The sequence below is a fragment of the Cetorhinus maximus genome, chromosome 12 (assembly GCF_964194155.1).
Source record: "Cetorhinus maximus chromosome 12, sCetMax3.hap1.1, whole genome shotgun sequence".
NCBI lineage: Eukaryota > Metazoa > Chordata > Chondrichthyes > Lamniformes > Cetorhinidae > Cetorhinus > Cetorhinus maximus.
In genome coordinates, this window is record NC_135890.1 from 56,525,419 (window position 1) to 56,544,402 (window position 18,984).

General features: G+C 43.3%; 1 protein-coding gene across 1 annotated transcript in view; it reads right to left on the reverse strand.

Annotated features, from left to right (window-relative positions):
* Window positions 1-781: 781 nt before the first annotated feature.
* Window positions 782-18,984, reverse strand: part of itpr2 (inositol 1,4,5-trisphosphate receptor, type 2) — a 244,007-nt gene continuing 225,804 nt past the window's right edge. The window contains exons 51-53 of the mRNA XM_078554637.1: window positions 12,313-12,473; window positions 6,465-6,626; window positions 782-4,408 (exon numbers count right to left, since the gene is read on the reverse strand). Of these exons, the coding sequence (XP_078410763.1) occupies window positions 4,322-4,408; window positions 6,465-6,626; window positions 12,313-12,473 (410 nt within the window). The 3' untranslated portion in view covers window positions 782-4,321. The remainder of the gene's footprint in view (window positions 4,409-6,464; window positions 6,627-12,312; window positions 12,474-18,984) is intronic.

An 18,984-nucleotide genomic window follows, 5' to 3' on the forward strand; every position in this document is an offset into this window, starting at 1 on the left:
ATGACTTAATCACCTGCATCAGCTATATTCGAGATAGGGGCGATCACCATTGTTTCCCTCCCCCCCCACAACCACCGTTGAGTCATCAATGCCATGAAGTATGATCCCCTAGTCCTTGCAGTAGGGGGCTTCCAAGCTTGGGTTGAAACCTTGTCTTTTTTCTCCTTGTTCCATACTTCACTCTTTAACTTGGTGAGGAGCTGGTTCTGATGTTCAAGAAAAAAAAAACCTCCTCACAGTATTTCATAGTCGACCAAGGTGATCATTTGCGTTTTGTTTTGTGTCTTTCCACATAGGAATTTCCATATGTATAGAAAATAGGAAAATATATCTTCCTCAACCTTCAAAACAAAAAACAATGGTTATGGCCCCTCAATAGCACAACTGCAGCAATAGCTAGGCTGTGATGATTCATTAAATACTCCTGTTCACTAAAAAAGATAAGCTTTATTAGTTTAAGATAAAAACATATCATCCAGTCAGAACCAATTAAGACTTTCCCTCTTTTTACAAAAGCCATACAAATAAACCAGTTAAAAAGACTTTGTAATGATGATTTAATTGGAGATTTCTATTGCCTCCCCGCTATTTTGCAATTCATGCAAGATATTCAAATTAAAACCATATAAATACCACATTTTTAAAAAATCAAACCATTTGAGTACTTTGATGCAGCAAAATATCAGTGATTTCCACCATTAATATACAAACTTCATCTTTTAAATGTCATACATCTGCTGTAGTTCAATTGGTTCAGAATATAAAAATACTTTTTTTTTTTGCTTTAGTACCTTTGCAAGCTTGATGACATCAAAAGGTTAGATACATTCAAAATGGTTTTCAAAAAACAAAAAAAAAGTGTCTTTAGTCAAGATATGCAGCCAGGAACATAGCTATATAATTCCCAGTGTCTGGATAATCGCAATCTGAATATGTTCCCCAATGCCAACACATAAAGCGTTCCTTTGACTCACCTCCCTCCCCCTTTCACACAAACCATTTTGGTCCCTAGTATAAGTTTTATACCTCAGTTCAAACATACGCAAGGTGAAGTTGCATATCGGTTGAAGTTACTAATTTTTTTTTGGTCCAGTCGTCCCAGGAATCAAATATTCAGCAACGTGCAAGTGTTTCATAGACTGCGTTTTTCTTGCCAAAATACTCAGTTTTATTGTTACACAGTTCATTACAAGATGTGCAATATAGAGGGACTGAGCACAGGAACAGGAGTAGGCCATTCAGCACCATGGGCCTGATAGTGGCCAATATACACCTCACCTTTCCAATGCTCCCAGCAACAAAATTCTATTAATCTCAGTCTTCAAAATTTCCACTGACTGAACATTTGCAGCCTTTTGGGGGAGGGAGTTCCTGGTTTGTACTTGGGTGAAAAGTGCAACTGGATGTCATCCTGAATGGCCTTTCTTGAAGGCACCAGAGAGCTATTGTCCCATATGCTTTTGTTTATTCTAAAATGGTGCAATGTCGGGCCATATTCCTTTTACCTGCAGAGGACAAGTCCCTGCATGTGAATATATGAGCATTTGCCATGGCAACATCTCGACCAATCAGAACCAACCAATCAGCACCCCTTATCTCATGCTGTATAAACTGTTGTTTCCTTTGAAATTTGGCATTCTTGAATTTGTCCTAATAAGTGCAAGACAAAAAAGTTTTAACAGCATGTCTCTTTTTTCCAACAATATGAGAAAACAATGCTTTGTATTTTAACTGTGGACACAAAGTATAGGAAACAGGAGGATTATGAACAGGAACATGATCACCATGCGGAGTGGAAAGATTAAGAACCGGTTTAGCAGCTTAAATCTAGGCATCCATGATGCACTGTGGGCCATCAGCAAAAACAGAATTGTTTTCCACCACAATCTGTGACCTCATGACCCGGTTCATCCTTACTCTACTATTACCATCAAGCCAGGCTGGTTCAATGAGGCATACATAAGAGTGTGCCAGAGCAGCACCAGGTTTTGCTGGGCATGAGATGATGTTGTGAAGCTACAACAACATGTCTGCAAAACAGTGGAAGCAGGAAACGAAGCTAAGCAAACCCATGGGAAAAAAAACGGCAAAAATCTGCAGCCCTGACAAATCCAGCCATCAATACTGGTAGACAATTAAATAGCTGTTAGGAGGAGCAGGCTTCATGTACAGCCCCATCCTCAATGATGGAGCCCAGTCCATCCGCAATTAGCCATAGTCCAAAAGGTATCTCTCTCAGTTTAGAGAGAGACTAATGGTTATGCTTTGAGAGACACCACTCTGTATCAAGCATGGCTGACCAGGAATCTCTCCTGCTCCTACCATCTGTCATGGCGTGTTGGATGAGCAGGCTATTATCGACCTGTTGAACCATGTCACAACCGTGGACAACAAGTCCTGGAATGGGGCTTGAACCCGGAGCAGGGCTTAAACCCGGAGCTTCTGGCTCAGGGACCAGGGCACTACCTACTGCCTCATAAGATCTATAGAGCTCAGTACAAGTGCAAAAGGGAATGCAAAAGCATTTGTAACCACCTTCTGCAGAAATGCTGGTCTCCTGAGGTCCCCACCATCGCAGATACCAGTGTTGAAACAGTCAATATGATTCACTTCATGTGACATCAAGAAATCATTGCATACATAGAATACAGCAAAGGCCATGGGCCTGACAACATCTGGCTGTAATGTTGAAGACCTGTGCTCTAGAACTAGCTGCCACCCCTAGCTATTCCATTAGAGCTACAATGCAGTACCTACCAGACAAAGTCAAAAATTGCCCGGGTATGCCCTGTCCACAAAACGTAGGACAAATTCAACGTGACCAATTATTGCTGCAATCAACCTGTTCTGAGTCATCAGCGAGAAGGGATGGAAGCAGTCTTCCAGGACCATTACCTCCAGACTTCATTAGAGCCATTATCCAAACATGGACAAAAAGTTGAACTCCAGTGGTGAGGTGAGAGTGACTGCCCTTGACATCAAGGCAGCATTTGACTGAATGTGGCATCAAGGAGCCCTAGCAAAACTGGAGGCAATGGGAATCAGGGAGAAAACTCTCCACTGGTTGGAGTCATACCTAGCACAAGGTTGCTGTGGTTGGAGGCCAATCATCTCAGTCCCAGGACATTGCTGCAGGAGTTCCTCAGGTTAGTGTCCTAGGCCCAACCATCTTCAGCTGCTTTGTTAATAACATCTATATTGATGATTGCACAGTGTTCAGTACCATTTGCAATTGCTCAGATACTGAAGCAGTCCTTGACCGCATGACTGGATAATATTGGGCTGGTAACTGGCAAGTAACATTCATACCACACAAGTGCCAGGCAATGACCATCTCCAACAATAGAGAATCTTACCATCTCCTCATGACATTCAACGACATTATCATCACCGAATCCCCCATGTCAACACCCTGGGTAGTCACTCCTAACCTGAAATTCAAATAGCCAATTACATATATATATGCCATTGCTACAAGAGCAGGTCAGAGGCTGGGCATTTAGTGGTAAATAGATTACCTGCTGACTCCCTAAAGCATCTGCAACATCTACAAGGTAAGGTCTGTGATAGAATACTCCCCACTTGGCAGGATGAGTGTAGCTGCAACAACATTTGAGAAGCTCGACACCATCCAGGACAAAGCAAATATGATCAGCGTCTTGAACACTAGCTTAAACATCCACTAGCGTACACTTTGACTGCAATGTGTACTATCTCTAGGACGCACTGCAGCAGCTTGCCAAGGCTTCTTTAGCAGCACCTCCAAAGCTGTGATCTGCACCACCTACAAGGACACTTACAGAATTCTGCCCCAACTCATACATCATCATGACTTGGCCATATATCACCATTCCTTCATTATTGCTCGGACAAAATCCTGCAACTTCCTAGTTAACCCCACTGCAGGAGCACTGCCAACACAGGAATGCAGAGGTTCAAGAAGGATGTCTTAAGGGAAACAAATGCTAGGAACGCCCACATCCGAAGAATAAATATAACAAAATTTTAAAATGGTCACTACCTTGTAATCAGAAGTGAGGCAACAATGCTGAGTATTTTGTTATGGACAGGGAGTGAAAGAAACGCATTAGGATTATGAAGAGGAAGATTGGAATGCAGGTTGAGCAAGCCTGAATGCACCAGTAGGAAGGTCACTTATAGATCCCTATGATGGATATTAAGGCATGTGTCCTTCTAAATTGCTTCACTCCAGTTATTAAGGCATTTTCTCAAACAGGCGTGGGGACTCAACAACGAGCATTATTTGTCCCCAGAATGTGATCTCATGGAAATATGTTCTGAATGTCAAAGTCATTGGTCCTCAATGTGCTGCCACTTGATGGTTCAGCTGAGATGTGTTTGGTCCTAGAAAGCCCAGGCGTTGCTTGTTCTTCCTTTGCTCGGTCATCTACAAAATGAAATAAAAGCCCATATCAGAACAGAATTATACAGCACGCCAAGAGACCATTTGGCCCATCATGCCTATCCCAGCTCTTTCAAAGAGTTTCCCAATTACTCCCACTCCCTGCTCTTTCTAGAACCCTGCCATTTTTCCTTTTCAAATATTTATGGGGCAGAATTTTACATCCCGATTGGGTGTTAAATCATGCGCGTGATTCAGGTGGGCATCCCGACACCATCTCGAGCTCGTGTGATATTTCGGTCGGCGGGCACGCACGAGAGTCAGCAGTGCGCCCGCCAACAATTAAGAGGCCTATGAAGGCCATTAATGTAGTAATTAACTGTGATTTTTCAGCGCCTGTCCAACCTTACGGTTGGCGGGCGGGCTTTGCATTTTTGAGGAAACCTCATCCAAGGGCGGGACAAGATTTCAGATATTAATTTTTAAAAAATAGAATTGTTTGAGCAGAATTTTTATAATTTATATGTTTAGGTAAGTGAGTCCGATATTTGGACACATTTTTCTGTATTTTAAATTCTTTATTTGATGGTTTTAAATTCTTCAGCTCACTAAGGAAGCTCTCTGCCTTCAAGGAGCTTTCATTGCGCGCTCCCCCGCACCCGTGCTTATGTTAGCGCCCGCCCTCCTCAAAATTCTGCCCATAGGAACAGGAGTCGGCCATTTAGCCCCTTGACCCTGTTCTGCCAATCCATGAGATCATGGCTGGCCTGTGACCTAACTGCATACAACCTGCTTTTGTCCCATATCCCTTATACCTTTGGCTAAAATTTTTTGATCACAAATTTAAAATTGACAATTTATCCAGCATCAATGGCCATTTGCGAAATAGAATTCCAAATTTCTACCATTCTTCGTGTGTAGAAGTGTTTCCTAATTTCATTCTATAAAGTCTAGCTCTAATCTTTTAGCCTACAAACCCTAGTCCTAGACTCCCCAGCTAACAGAAACAGATTCTTTCAATTTACCCTATCTGTTCCCCCTAATATCTTGATAATTTTGATCAAATCATCCCTCAACCTTCTAAAATCTGGGGAATACAACTCTAGTTTAACCTTTCCTTGCAGCTTAACCCTTGGAGTTTAGCATATCTACACTGCACTGCCTCCAAGTCCAATATATCCTTCCTAAGGTGTTGTGGCCACAACTGCTCACCGTACTCAAGGTGCTGTTTAACCAGGGCAATTTCCTTTTGAAAGTTGTTGTTAAATCCGTTTTCATCACCTTTTCAGACAATGCATTTGAATTCACAGCAACTTGCTGCATAAAATGCTTTCTCCCCATCATGGTTTTTTGGTCAAATATCTTATCTCCCCGGTACCAACTTCCCTGCCACTGGAAACCGATTTTTCCCATCCCTGTTGTATCAAAATCCTTCATATTCTGGATACTGTTTCTTTCAATGAGCTTCATTCTGCTGTTTTCAGCTGATGTAATTCTTTCTGCTCAGCCCAGCCTGACTCTATCTTCCACAAAAGCAATATCCTTACCCCGTGCCTACCTTGTTTCCACATCCTTTTACCTTCATCACTTACCTAACCTATTCTTCAATGTTGTCTTTGCTTCAATCTCCAACACAATCCGTGTGTAAAACAAGTTTCTCCCATTCTCTGTTCTACAACGCTTATATTTAATCTGAGATCGACCTCTCCCTTCTTCTAACTCCTCAACCACTGGAAACAACGTGTAATACATCAGTGGCTTGAATTTCTCCAAGTCAGTTGTCAAAGGTGTCCATTGGTCAATGATGACATTAATCTGGGCCAACTGATCACTTCCCTATTGAGGAATCTAATCTTTATCCCTTTGGGACCAACTGGATGAGAAACAGGTGGATTCTACAATGAGTGACTGATCTGCTCCACCAGATGGTGAAGGTGAAACTTACCATCATAGTTTGTAGCAGAGCTAAGTTAGTGATCTCCCACATAGGTGAGCCCCACCCCCACCCACTCCACAGGAATGCAGAGGCATTAGGGGAACTTGTTCAAAGAGAGCAGCTGAGCCCCAGAAACATTGACCAGAGCTTAAGTTGTTTCTTTACCTGTTCTTTCAGTTCTGAAAGCTGGCCAGACAGTTGCACCACCAGATTCATGGTCGATTCCAACTTATCCTGCAAACTTCTGATTTCATTCTGTTCACTATCACCTTCGCTACTAACCAATGATATGGCACGCATCCGAGGGAACCAATCCAGGTTCTTCTCCTGTAATCAACCATGAAAATTGTTCCGAACTTCAGTAAGACTTGAGAACTGAGTGGCAGTTTTTAAAAAATATATAGTGATAAATTAATATAATGGCTGGCCAATTTGCTAAAGACAGAAAGGCATTAAAGAAAGAAGCTTTTAATGGCCTCAGGGTGTCCCAAATGCAGTTACAGCCAATTAAGTATTTTTGAATTACAGTCACTGTGGTACTGTAAGAGACTATTGCCCCAATTAGTGTCGGATATTTATATAGATTGTTTGATAACTCTTAAGAAAGGGTTTACGTTTATATGACAATTTTCATCTTAAAAAGCATCTTCAACATAGATAAACATTCCACAGAAGTGCAATTAGATTTATCACTACCCAAAGAAGCAAAACTGTACTTTTCATCAGGTAGTGCCATCCAACTGAGGGGGCAGGTGGCAGCATCCTTATTTATTTTACCATCAGTAACTGAAAACAAAGGGAGGAAGTGGAGGAAGGATAGGGGGAAGGCCTGAAATAATCCTTACTTTTTGCACTTTATGAGCAATAATTAAAATTAATGTTTGGCTGCGTCAATGGCCATCTAATTATTTATTATAGACAATTTCAAGGCATCCCTTTTATTTTACAGACTGATAGCTCCGAGCAGACTTTGTACAGCAAGCGCCAGTACAATGTTGTGCTGTTGACTGATGCCTGGAATTGTGGAAACGGTTGCTATACAAAGCAGTCTACTGGGAACTGGGCTCATTCCTTATTCACAATAACTTAGCAATTGCCAGATACAAAAAGATCAAAGGCTGTCTTGTTCACCTTCTGCCACCTGCCAGTCACATGGTACAATAATAAAGTTGTTGACTCATCACAGTGGTCACTTTTTATCAATTCGTCTTCGACAGACTCAGACGCGAGGTGATGAAAACCCCTGTGATGGAGAGCTTTCAGAACCATGGGCTAAATGATCATTCGGCTCTGCCAGCTATTTCCTCTTATTGTGCCGATTCGCTGGCATGTTGGCTCCTCCAGGTCAGTTTGGATCAGGTGTGGGGGAGGGGGGGGGGTGGATGATGGCTACCTGCCCACAGGTGGCGGGGGCCATTTAAGCCAATTAAAGGGCCTATTAAGGGCCATGTCCTGACGCTAACTGGACTTTTCCCAGTGATGAATAGATGTGGTCTCCCAGCAGCGAACTGGGGGAACCAGTGCCCCACTTGGCAATTTAGCCCCCCATTCCCGCAGCCACACTTGTTATTGGGTCAGCGTAGCAGTTGCGGTTACCTTTTATTTTATGGGCAGAATTTTTGGCTTGGCATGCGGGCACGCGCCCGACCCGCTCGAGTGTAAAATAGCATGTGATGACATCGGCTGAGTGTCATGACGTCATCCCGCATCCATGTGATATTTTGGTTGGCGAATGCGCGCAAAAGTCGGAAGCGCACCCGCCGACAATTAAGAGGGCAATTAAGCCCATTAAAATTCCAATTAGCTCTGGTTTTTCGTGGTCTATCCAACCTTACAGTTGGCGGACGGGCGAATCTGCCAGGCGGACTTTGCAACCTTATCCAAGGGCAGGATGGGGTTTCTTTATTAAATATAAAATAAAAACATTTGGACAGGATTTATCATCATCTATATGTTCCGGTGACTGATTCTGATGCATGGACATTTTTTCCTGGAGTTTAAAATCTTTCTTTATTGCGTTTAAATTCTTCAGCTCCCTGAGGCTGCTCTGTGCCTTCAGGGAGCTTTCAATCAGCGCTCGCCCGTGCTTACATCAGCGCCTGCCCTCCTCCCGTCCCCACCCCGGCAGCGCTGAGCATTTCAGTGTGCGTTTCACGCTGGCTGGCCGTTAATTGCCCGGCGATCGCACATGCCCACGGACCTAAAAGTCCTGCCCCATGGTTTTGAAGTTTCTTCTCTCTCTCCTACCTACATTGGCAGCTCCCACCTCTGACAGCAGTGCTGCCGATATTTCAGTGCTGAAGAGGCCTGCTATTGGCCCTCCAGCCTTGGGAGCCTGCCCTCTATCCTTAATTGGGCACAAGAGCACCATCTGGTCACCAATTGTCCAGCTTATTTATCATTGCGTCAGGCACTGACACAATACAGGGTCAGGGCTCAGAATTGGTCCCAATGTCGGGGTCCCGACCCCAGGCTTCACCAAGGCTCCTTTGACAGCACCTTCCACACCCACGACCACTACCATCTAGAAGCACATGGGCAGCAGATAGCTGGGAACACCACCACCTGCAAATTCCCCTCCAAGTCACTCACCATTCTGACTTGGAAATATATCGCTGTTCCTTCACTGTCGCTGGGTCAAAATCCTGGAACTCCCTCCCTAACAGCACTGTGGGTGTACCTACACCACATGGACTGCAGCGGTTCAAGAAGGCAGCTCACCACCACCTTCTCAAGGGCAATTAGGGATGGGCAATAAATGCTGGCCTAGCCAGCGACATCTACATCCCGTGAATGAAAAAAAAACATGTTCAAAGTTTCCGATTACCCCCAAGTATGCTGCAGTTATCATTCTGTTTTTTTAAAAAAAGGACTTTAGGCAGGCAGATATGTTCCCATTGTTGAACATACTCAGTATTGGCAGCTGATATGACTCAGCTGAAAGCTTTTTAGTTGAGAGGGTTATATAAAAACTTTAATAATGTGCTTAATCTGAAAGGAAACTACTCACAATAGGCACCATCTCTTCATCCTTCATCTTCCCACAGGACCACTAGCCTATAAAATCCCTCTCTGGACTTAGATCAAACTTTGAGATCACTCTAATACCAGGCCTGCTCAGAGCTCCTACAATGTGCTGTGAATTGGCTTGGGGCATGGTCAAACCTCCCCAAATCTCACACCCATCTGGTGTGGAATTCCACGCTGCAGGTTTACAAGGTAGAATTAAACCGTCCATTCACCTGCTTTCCAGGCAGCTCAAAAGCTAATGGATCATAATGACTTGCAGTGGCAGAGACAGAAGCTGATCCCTGAGAGCATACCAACTAGGGTGATGCAGGATGAAATGGACTGAAAATACTAGAGAATGATAAAGAAACTCTCTTTACACTCATTACTGTCAGGAGTATCAGTTTATAAGACTTACTGCTGGCATTGGACATACAGCTTTTCTATATCTGCCTGATTTGCTTAATTTCTGTAAATAAATTTAATTGGTTAACTTGGAATCTGGGCTCTAATCGAGTGTGGTGTTAATAATGCCTCTCCTCCTCCTCCTCCTCCAGGTACCATGCACAAACAAGGCATTGGCGACCATGGGCTTCCATTGGATTGGTCCACGATTATGCTTGGCAAATTACTACAGTGGTTTCCTGTTGCCTTCTGCAGTCTGGCTGACCAGGAAACTCTCCCACTCTTACTGCCAGCCATCAGGCATATTGGAAGGATTTACAGGCTGATAATCAATTGGCCGCATTATGAATGCACTTTCCATGACCATCAAGTCCTGGAGTGGAACTTGAACCTGGAGCTTCTGGCCCAGAAGTAGGGATGCTACCAACTGTGCCACAAGACCTCCACAATAATACCTCCACGAACCTATATTGGAACACAAGAACAGGAGGAGATCATTCAACCAGATCATGGCTGATCTGTATCTCAATTCCATTTGACTGCATTGGTTCCTTAATACCCTTACCCAAGATAAATCTATCTCCCCCAATCCGAGTTTTGAAATTTTCAACTGACCCCCAGCTCAACAGCTTTTTGGAGGTGACAGTTCCAGATTTCTGCTACCCTTCACACGAAGTAGTGCTTCCTGACATCAACCTTGAATGGTCTTGCTCTAATTTTAAGGTTATGACCCCCCACTGTTCAGGACTCCCTGCCAAAGAAAAAAGTTTCTCTCTACATAGTCCTTTGGTCATTCTAAACACCTCGATCATATCACCCTTAATCTTCTATATTCAAGGAAACATGCAATGCCAAATCAAGGAATTTGTCACAGCAGCCTGGAGGCATCAGTGCAGTATGTGGATGAAGTTTTGCGATACAGTATTAAATGAATTTGAGAGGTGTGGCCTAATTTTTCTCTCTGTGAGGAGGTGCATTTTGGTGTGCAAAGGCCCCACTAAGATTTTTTTGTGGAGGAAATCTGATTTACCTTCGCCTTCACGACCCTGCACCATTCTTCTCCAGCCTTTTTGAGGGCCCGAAATTCCTAGTGCGCAAAACGCACACCCACCCCCACTGAGGCTGGGCTCCCCATTTTAAACGGGAGACCAAAATCGGATTTCCCCCTGCGCACCTGCTTCTGCTGGCGGTGCGGGGTTTTTGAAGCCTATTAAAAGAATGCCGGGTTTGAGTGCTCGTGAAGAAAATGGAAAGCCTACCGAGGAGTCAGGAACATTCTGAAAGGTAAGTGTAAAGTGTTTTCGCACCTTCAAATGTCACCATTACATGTTGCATTGTAATGTAGATGTGTTTTAACGCAGTGATTCATCATTGGGATCTTGGCTTTAAAAGTAAGTTGACCCTTGCATTGACCAGCTTTCTGTATTTGTTCACATACATTCTTGCACTTTTCCATAGAGACAGCACCATAATGTGGTGAAAAATGTTGCAACATGTCCTGTCAGCCTGTGCTTTTTTCTATTGTGATTTGAATGGCTCTGGCTGATTAAAAAAATACCTTTTGACACTTGGAAATCTAACCACCTGCTGCCTTGCATTGATTGACAGGCACTTTGCTTCAAAATTGAAATGAGCACCTACTGTTCTTTCCTTGTTTGGACAGCTGTGGCCATTATCAATGCTTGGCTGAGTTTCAAGTGTGAATGGGTTCCAGCACAGTAGATGGTCCATTCATCTAAGGGTGAATGACTGTTCCAAGAAGTTGTAATAACTGATTGTTTCTTCGCCATGGTTTACAATTATTAAAAAGTCTTTTTTCCAAATGGCAGAATGCATTTTTTTCTCAGTATTAATGATATGGAGGCATTTATTAGATGGTAAAAGTTTTATTTTTCCCCCCAAAGAATGTAAAATATTTTCATTGGGTATCGCAAGGACTGCACAAATTGCATACTGGGAGGATACATGGGGGCATAGAGGTGGCATTGGCAATCTGAGGGGGCTCATGTTGGCATGGGGGCGTAAGGAAGGGGAGGGGTGAGGTTTAAGGGGCCTTTAAACACTGTCGGGAGGTAGGTTACTGTGTTGGTGAATCGAGGCGGGCTGTCTAACTGGTCCCTGTTTGCACCCACACTCCTCAAGCTCTTTAGCACGGCTTGCAAAATGCACTGTGAAGCCGACCCCACCATGAAAAGACAAAAATGGTGTGCCAAATCACAAATGGCTCAGTTGTGCAGTTTTCCAGCACAAAAGCTGTGCAGGTCGGGTTTTCCCGAGCTCAGAGGAAGCTTCAGCCCACGATGTGTGGAGAGTACAACCTGCTTTGGGGGAACAGATGCCTCTGAGCCTACAGTCTCCGAAGTTCTCCAACTCTGGGGTTCTCCTGGTATCATGTGTTGTGCTTGTTGTAGATTAATTGATTGAGATTATTTGCTAGGATTAGTCAACAATTCCATTATCGTACCACGAGAATACCAGGATGGTAGAACGTGAACTAGATGGACCTTGGTCTTTTCCCATTGAGTCATATGTACTGGTGATGAATAATGTAATTAGCTAGCAGTGTTAACATTATTCCACTAGACCTATCAAGACTCACCCTGATCATTTGTGCAACGTAACTTTCAGGTCCAGTGTATTCAGTTGGATCCTTGACTTTGATTAAGACAATGAAATATAAGTAGTACCACATATTGTGTTCAACCTTGATGTGCTCCTCAAAGGACACGGTCTTGTTATCAAACTTGTCTCTTTCAAGCCCTATAAATAAAAGGTTAACAAAAAAGAATTCATTAGCAGTGTTTTATGAATCTGCCTTGGGCTTGATGATGATGAAGTTAAAGGAGATGGCATTTGGTTGTTGGTTATATTCATGGTAGAATGTGAACTAGATGGACCTTGGAGGGTGTTTAAGCTTTTGCTGCCATAGGCCACATAGGTATAAATTGTAGGACTTCCGGGATCTACATCTATGTCCCCATTAATCTGCATATACCGCATATACCAACAAAGCTGGGTCTGATTTAGGATTTATCCACCAATGAGGCATCAGTGCTAAAAACAAACCTACAGGCCCATGAAAATTAAACTGGTTAAAGTAGAGAGCAAAGGTAAATGAGGTTTCATTAACTGGGCTCCAAAGATCACATTATCAAGGCATGGGGGTCCATTATAACTGCAAATGTGCGTTGGACATATTCCATGAGGTATTGTCCCCATGACCTATTGCCTCCAATCACCCAGCTCTTGCACTCCCACCACCAGTTATGCAACAGGCTAATACACAGGGCATTTACTCAGCGATGGTAGCTACAATATCAACGATGCTCTGGCCTCCAGAAACCACATGGTTTTCCTATCAGAACACTCATTGCACCCCAAGGGCACTTGCTGCTTGTCATGAGGTTGACCAGAATGGAATGGGAGAAAAATAAGCCCCTGTGATCAACCCCTGAGAATAAGTCTTTAATTCTGGAAGATTCCAGGACAATTTGGGAGGGTTGGTGACCCTGAGCTCCATGCGGCCTTAGGGCCACAGGTTGGATGCTCTGTTTGTGACACCCTTCTGGGGCCAAGGTTTGAATATAGTCCAGGTGTCCTAACTCTTTCTCCAAGACCTACAGGAAATAAGCTCGAGGAATCTTCCAGCTCCTGCTGAGTGGCTGAGTTGAAAAAGACTGTCCTTGGTAAGAAAGATCAGAAAGATGGGTGATGTGAGAAAATGGAAAAGCCACACCTCAGCAGATTTGTCCGAGAGAGTGGCTAATGCATGACCAGCAGAAAATTAATCCAAACATTAGAAACCCTAAAAATAACAAAAAGTGATATTGTCACTGAACTAGTAATCCAGAGGTCTAGGCTAATCCTTTGGGGACACAGATTCAAATCCTACCATAGCAGATAGTGGAATTTAAATTCAATTGATAATTTGAATTGAAAGCTAGTCTCAGTGATGGTGACCATAAAACGATCATTGATTGTTGTGAAAACCCATCTGGTTCACTAATGTCCTTTAGGGAAGGAAATCTGCCGTCCTCACCTGGTCTGACCTACATGTGACTCCAGACCCACAGAAATATAGTTGACTCTTAACTGCCTCTGAAATGGCCTAGCAAGCCACTCAGTTCAAGGGCATTTAGGGATGGGCAACAAATGCTGATGTTGCCAGCGACACCCACATCCCATGAAAAAATTTTAAAAACAGCTCTGAAATGGGGGATACCTTAAGTATTAAGGCTCCTAATGGCATGGAGGCGTTTACAAAAGTAGGAGTGCTCCTGTCACAACTTCAGAATGCCCCAAAATGTTTAACAGCCAAAATAAATGCTTTAGCAGTGCTTACAAATATATTCACTGTTGTAATGTAGCGCACACAGCAAAGTCCCAGGTACAGCGATGAAATAAATGGCCAAATAATTCGTTTTTGTCATGTTGGTTGAGGCATAAATGTTAGCCAGGGAACGGGAGAACTCCCTGCTCTTCTTCAAATAGTGCTGTAGGACCCCCTTCACCCACCCAACAGAACAGACAGCGTCTTGGTCTAATGTCTTATCCATAAGATGGCAATGTTAATACTGCATTGAGGTGCCAGCTCAACTCTCTGGAGTAGGGCTTGAACCCACAACCTTCTGACTCAGAGGCCAGGTATTTACCAAGCGAGCCAAAACTGACACATTATATAATTCTTTAAAGATTGGGAGTGTGGGTATTAAAACAACATTTAAAAAAAAAGGGCAATAAACACTCTGGATTTTGTACATGAGGCACAGAACATAAAGGCAAGGAAGTTTGTACGAGACATTGATTAGACTACAGTTTGTATAGTGTGTACCATTCCGGACATTTCATTACAGGATGACTATGGCAAAGGGACAGAAGATGATTCATTAGAATGAGGTTTTTCCAAACAGGCTATAAGGAAATCCAACAAAGCTTTCCAAAGTAATGAATGTTTTCGACAGGATAAACAGTGAAAGTGTTTCCACTGGTCAATGAGTCAGTAACAAGGGTGTGGAGAGCAGAGGGCAAGTTAAGATAAGTGCTTTCAGACAGAGGATTATTCATACACATAATGTTTTGTTGCTGAGACTATAACATCATTAAAAAGCTAACTGGAAATTCAAAAGCAAGAGTGTACGTATGGGGACAGCTGCATGGAGGATCATTGATGCATGTCAGGCACTCCCTGCACAGTATGTCCCAGCATGCTTTCACTGGATCGGAATTCATAGCAAGTGCTTGTTACAGAATATTAAACCAGAGTAAGAATTTTTGATACAAACCTCACTTGGGGAATGGATTATCAAGCCTATCCTTCCAAATACCATTGCGGAATTATGATTTAGTTTGCTAGGGTGTGAGTGGAGGTCATACAAAGTTTCTGAATTCCTGCCTTTATATTTGGTAATGGACTATGATGCAGCATTTTGATCACGAGAGAAGCATAGTTCAAAACAGGATCTGGAATGAGTTGTAGGACAAAGGCAATGAGATCTATCAAACCAAAGAAACAGGGAAAGAGGTGCAATAGATGTATTGCTATACTATAAATCCTGGGTATGTCAAATTAAATATTATAAATTCGTATAGGGATATGGTATGGTGATGTGACTGGACTAATAACCCAGAGGCCTTGACTGATAATCCAAAAACATGAGTTCAAATCACACTAAGCAGTTTGAGAATTTCAAATCAATCTGGAAATAAAAAGCTGGTATTAGTTAAAGTGACCATGCAGCTGTCAGTCTGCCATAAAGGTGAAACTTTGTTCAATTCTTTTATGGAATGTGGGCGTCGCTGGCTAGGCCAATATATATTGCCCATCCCTAATTGCCCTTGAGAAAGTGGTGGAGAGCCGCTTTCTTGAACTGCCACAGTCCATGCATTGTCGGTACACCCAGAGTGCTGTTAGGGAAGGAGTTCCAGGATTTTTACCCAGCGACAGTGAAAGAACGGCGATGCTAAGTCAGGATGGTGTCAAGTTGCAGTGTGTGGTGTTCCCATGTATCTGCTGTCCTTGTCCTTCTAGGTGATAGAGATCGTGAGCTTGGAAGGTGCTGCCTAAGAAGCCTTGGTGAGTTGCTGGAGTTGCTCATGTCCATTAGGGAAGGAAACCTGCTTCCTTACCCAGTCTGGACTACATGCAAATTCAGTCCCACATCAAACTGGTTGACTCTTACTTTCCCTTTGAAGTAGCCACTCAGTTAGGATAACTTGGGGTGGGCAAAAATGCTTAACAAAAACATCCAAACATCCATGCTGCAATTAGTGCCCTGCTAGTGCGGGTGCTGCAGCTGCTGGTGGGAGGGTGTAATTACAGTGTGACAAGTTTACGGGGGCATTTTCCATTACAAATGTGAACATAGGAATTTTATATTCAAAAAGAAAATGGGGACAGAATGATATCTGTGGGACCACACCTTTTAACCCCACTTCCCTGAAGGTGACACTTAGTATGCTCCTTGTCTGTGTGTTTGCAACCCCTCAAGAAATTGATTCAAATCTATTTTTCTTAAAAGAATCACTTGTCAGATTTAACTATGGGTGTTTTTCCTGCATTTTCCAATCCCAAAGAAATCTAACTGTTAATATTTCATCCTGTGCGGAGGTATGCCAGTGACAATGACTTGGGGGGAGGAAAGGTGAAAGTTCAATCCGTAAACGATCACCCTTATCTCACGATAATTCAGAAAGCAGTTGCGACCATGTTGAAATGAGCTCGAGGAGCTGGGGTGTGAGACGATCATTGTGTGACTGTTCCTACCCTTGGAGTCATTGGCGATATGAAGTAAACCCAGCCTGTTCCAAGAACATGAGGCACTGTTGCTGTGACTTACATCATTGTTCCGGATTAGTTAGGAAATACACCCTGTTTTATACACACAACCATCTGGAGTTTTTCCTAGAGTAAGCTATTGTCTGATGCTTTAAACAATCTAAACATGCGAAATGGGCAATAGCAAATCTAGCCGGTCTTACACTCCACTCAAACTTCATTCCCAGTAGAGGATGAAAAGGAATATTGAGTGGGGATGGAAAGTGGGCTGGCAATTCACCATCATCTGGTTTGTGCCACTGTCCAAGATGCATTTATGTCCAATATGTTCAGATGTGCCTTCTTGCCCAACGACAAAGTGCACCTTTTTCTTTAACGTGCGACTCAAGTTCGTGGAAAAGGGAATTAACATTTCAGAAGACCTTTCAAATTCCACTGCTCAACTTTCCCGATTCCCAGTGGCAAACCTGAATTCCAACCGAGTCACCCCACCCAGGAGATGATAGGCCCAGCTGACATAATGAACAAGGTTATTCAGTTAAAGGCTTCTTTCCCACTTACAATGAAGCAGTTCAATGGTCTCATTTCATCCTTAGCACGCTGAATAAACAGGAACTTGGATGTTTAGCATTACCAAAGCTGTGAACAGTGCTTTTAAGTTTCATATATACTGGGTAGAAGTTTATGATGTGAGATCACTTTGTGCAATCCAATGCCAAGAACCAAAATCACTCTCTGCCCTGTCCCTAGTTTGATACTGCTTGCAGTTGGGAAACTTTCACCAAATACAATGGGATTGAAGACTGTGCGCAAAATCCTTTATTAGATTTTATCTATGTTTCAATACAGCTATTACTGCTGATGCTCAATCCTTGAATGGTTAATTCATTACATTGGTTCCCTATTAAAACATTGGAAACGATGGATCCTACAAAACCCTAGAGAAGGAGTTTATAGAAAATGGCCTACAAAACCCTAGAGAAGGAGTTTATAGAAAACGGAATGCATAATCATTTCATTTCTACATCGACTGGATACAGAGGTTATAAAATTATTTGATGGACTTTCCCTTCATGAGAAGCCACAAAACTGAAAGGGACATGAAATTCAAGAGAGTGTGCTGTTCCCCTGTTTTCACTAACATGGACGGTCGTGTTCAGGTGCTCCAGGACATTGTGAAGCAGTCAGAGTCTTTGGGGAAATATGATAGGAACAGGAAGAAACCATTCACCTGCTTGAACCTGTTCCACCATTCAACTGGATCATGGTGATGTGTATCTTAACTCCAATTACCCACCTTGGTTACGTAACTCTCAATACCCTTGACCTAACAAAATCTATCAATTTCAGTTTTGACATTTTCAATTGACTACCAGCATTAGCAGACAACAACAAAATGTCTGGTCGTGGGAAAGCTGGAGGGATAGGGTGCACCAAGGCTAAGACTTGCTCTTCCAGAGCTGGCCTTCAGTTCCCTGTCGGCTGTATCCACCAGCTGCTGCACAAGGGTCACTATGCTGAGCGTGTCAGAGCAGGAGCCCCCATCTACCTGGCCGCTGTCCTCGAGTACCCAACCACCGGAAGATCCACGAGCTGGCTGGCGACGCGGTCCCAAACAACAAGACCACCCGCATCGTCCCCTGCCACCTGCAGCTTGCCATCTGCACCAACGAGGAACTTAACTATGGGACAGGTCACCATAGCCCAGGGTGGGGTCCTGCCCAACATCCAGGCTCTGCTGCTGCCCAAGAAAACCAAGCACCCCAGCAAGGTTTATGCCTGAAAGGGCGAGATCAGAAAAAGATCAAAGGAATATAAAACCAGTTTTTAAAAATTCTTTCATGGGATGTGGGCATGACTGGCAAGGCCAGCATTTTTTGCCCATCCCTAATTGCCCTAGAGAAATTGATACAACTTGGCCTCATATTGAGCCTTATAGGTCCTGTAGCATTCTAGTGAGTCAACACTGCATCCCCTCCAAGGTCACTGTGGCCTTCCTGAGGCATATTGTATAGAACTGAGCACAGTACTCAAAACTGGTTTAACCAGAGCTCTGTAACAGAACTTCCACCCCTTCGTTTATTGCAAGGGGAATGGAATATTAGAGTAGGGATGTTTTGCTACAGCTGCACAGGACATTGGTTAGACCACATCTTGGAGTACTGTGTACAGTTTTGGTCTCCTTATTTAAGAAAGGACATAATTGCATTAGAAGCAGTTCAGAGAAGGTTCACTTGATGGATTCCTGGGATGGCTGGACAGGCTCATCCTGTATCCATCAGAGTTTAGAAGAATGAGAGGTGATCTTGTTGAAACAACAAATTCTGAAGGGGCTTGACAGGGTGGGTGCTGAAAGGGTGTTTCCCCTTGTGGGAGAGATTAGAACTAGGGGACACAGTTTAAAAATAAGAGTCTGCCATTTAAGATGGAGAAGATGAGAATTTTTTTCTCTGAGGGTTGTGAGTCTGTGTAACTCTCTTCCCCACAGAGCGGTAG